Genomic DNA, 2,699 nt, shown 5'->3' on the forward strand with positions numbered 1-2,699 from the left:
TCTGTGCTGCCTCCTCAACTGAAATATCTCTGTGTTTATAGGGGCACTTAATCTCTAAAACACCTTTCCCACAACAATCACAGCTTATCATGCCATCTGGACTAACTCCTAAGAAGGGGTGGGCAGGATCAATCACAAATCCAGATAACTGACATTTGAAGTTCAGGTGGTTTCCTTTTTGATGACTGGCAAATGCCTGCCTGCACTCCTCTTCAGTATCTATACCCCATTTCACAGCAGTATTCTTGGACAAGTCATACACGCTGTAACCAGCTACACGTCTTACCAAGTTATCTGGTGAAGTTGAGTCTCTCCTCACAAGAACGTCATGGGCTTTAGAGGCAGTGATCCTTCCCATTCGGTGCTGGTACCACAAAGGACTAATGCTTTGATTTCTTGTTGCTTTCTCCAAGTTGCTGACTTGGCTGGCAGACACTGAGTATGACTGGTATACTTCACACAAATCGGGAATGTTGCCTTCAATGTCATCTTGTCTTAAGGTAGATAATAGTTTTGGATATTTTGGTTCAACTTGATCAGTCACTGATGTCATTCCACTCAAGGAAGTGAAAAAGGCAGCATTTGGTGCGATGGCGTACAATTCTTGAAGAATATTTTGTGGTGGAAGAGGTGCTGAGCCATGTGCTTGGACAGAATCAATTTCCTTTGTCCGTTTTCCCTTTATTTGGCTGTATATTTCTGTAATTGTGGCTGGTGTCACCTTAAAAATGAAAGAAATGTTGCATATTTTACATGTATTCAATACATTCTATTTACCTGTATCTAGATAAATGTAAAACAACTGACAAGTTTGCTAATCCAAACTATAAATAATGTCAATTTTTCATTTCCATTGTGGTTTGTGACAATAGGAACAAAGAAAAAAACATTATTAGCAAATTTACCTCCTTTCGAAATGTGCAATTCCACTGACAGGCCTTGCTGGTAGAACTAGACTTTGTTAAGCCCATCTTCACTGCCATCTCCACTTTAAACAACAACGCTGCCACATGACTGCAAACTTCTCCAAGTCTGGAATAATCATATGATTCTCAATGCATTGCAAATATCCAGTAAACTAACGCTGACAATTTTGAAATTTAGAATATTTTAGCTTTATGAATTAAATTTTAAAGAGTACTTACAATCACAATTCATTAAATTATACAAAGAAATGTCAATGTGTGTAAACAATACATAACTAATACAGTATATGCAATTTATTTCAAACCTCAATTTATCTTAAATCATACCCTGCCATGCATGTGCAGTGTGCACAGTACACTGATCCACTGGCCTTCTCCAAATACACCCATGGTTCGTGGGGTTTGTCTCTGGCTCTCTGTGAAGGTGTTACTTTGGTCTTTAATGTCATATATGGACAATTCTCGTCAATCTGATGAGAGATCACTTCCTGCACATGTCCACTCAATACGTACCTGAACACACAAAAAATATCATTAAATACCTATTTTATCCAAGTATTGAAGTAAAATATTAGAATGATATGCGCCCGGTATATATCTATATAAAGAAGTTTGCACGCCTATGTAACACGTCACAGGTAAAGTGACCAAATATAGAAAAACACGTGATCTTTTATAAATAGGTTGATTTTTTTTAAAAATCTGTTTAAAGTTTTCATACTTGTACTAAGTTATACGTTAGTCATGAATTCCATGAGGAATTATTTAAAAGAACAACTATCGTAATTATGCATTTATATTGTCCCATACTTGTAAGCATCTAATGATTTGTAGGCCTTCATAGACTCCTTTGTAAACAAAGATGGCGTGTCGATCAGGTACAGGTAAATATCACCGAACGTCAGATCTGGCCAGGTATCTGGGCTTCGGCTCCAATTCTCCGTTAAATGGTAAGGATCAGGCAGAGAACAGGTACCACGGTTGTACAGCAACTTTACCGTATATCTCCTTTTCGCTTCTTCTGACAAAGAGTTCGCATATGTTGATAAAATATCGTTATCGGTAGACTTCTTCATACTAAGCGCCATTATCAATTTTTGGTTCTGCCAACCAGTTTACACGCATGCCCGAATCGTGACGTCACAGTACGCTTCGGCGAACATTCCTATCGAAGCTACCCACTGTTACATATAAGCCTACGGCATATGCTTTCAATACACACTCGCACCAACTGACCTTCACCTTGTAACAGCATACTTCGCTAGCAGTGTCTACCAACTGGTAGTTTTAGAAATTTAAAGATAAAAGATAATTGAACTTTCAATTATAAATAATAAAATATGATATTTCCCAACTTTGAATTGAATTATAATGCTTTCATTTTTTTAAGGAACGCGTACGTGTAAACTTACAACAACAGCACGTCGCGCTCCCACTTCTTAAGTAACAACGTATAGATAACAACAAAATTAATAATGATTAATAAAATTGCTTGAATAAGATAATTTAAAAATATTGTGATTTTCACAATAAGTTTGATCATTTTTATTATTATTATTATTATTTTTTTCGAAATGCACCCGTGACAGTAGGCCTAGTTGTCAATGATACATAATTGTATCATAATTTAGGTCTATCTAACTTCTTCAAAAATAAATTTAATAATAATTGCACTTTTTATTAAATTAGAAAATTTTTACTATTTATTCGTAAAAGAAGATATCTCTTTAAATAAGAGAGATATCTTTATTTGTTAAAGAGATATCTCTTTAA

The 2,699-nt window shown here is 35.6% G+C and overlaps 1 protein-coding gene across 1 annotated transcript in view; it reads right to left on the bottom strand.

The window, feature by feature from the left end:
• Nucleotides 1–2,113, bottom strand: part of LOC125664642 (uncharacterized) — a 2,640-nt gene extending 527 nt beyond the window's left edge. The window contains exons 1-4 of the mRNA XM_048897485.2: nucleotides 1,737–2,113; nucleotides 1,254–1,439; nucleotides 906–1,032; nucleotides 8–721 (exon numbers count right to left, since the gene is read on the bottom strand). Of these exons, the coding sequence (XP_048753442.2) occupies nucleotides 8–721; nucleotides 906–1,032; nucleotides 1,254–1,439; nucleotides 1,737–2,014 (1,305 nt within the window). The 5' untranslated portion in view covers nucleotides 2,015–2,113. The remainder of the gene's footprint in view (nucleotides 1–7; nucleotides 722–905; nucleotides 1,033–1,253; nucleotides 1,440–1,736) is intronic.
• Between the last annotated feature and the right edge of the window lie 586 nt (nucleotides 2,114–2,699).

This window comes from Ostrea edulis, chromosome 1 (genome assembly GCF_947568905.1).
Source record: "Ostrea edulis chromosome 1, xbOstEdul1.1, whole genome shotgun sequence".
NCBI classification, from domain to species: domain Eukaryota; kingdom Metazoa; phylum Mollusca; class Bivalvia; order Ostreida; family Ostreidae; genus Ostrea; species Ostrea edulis.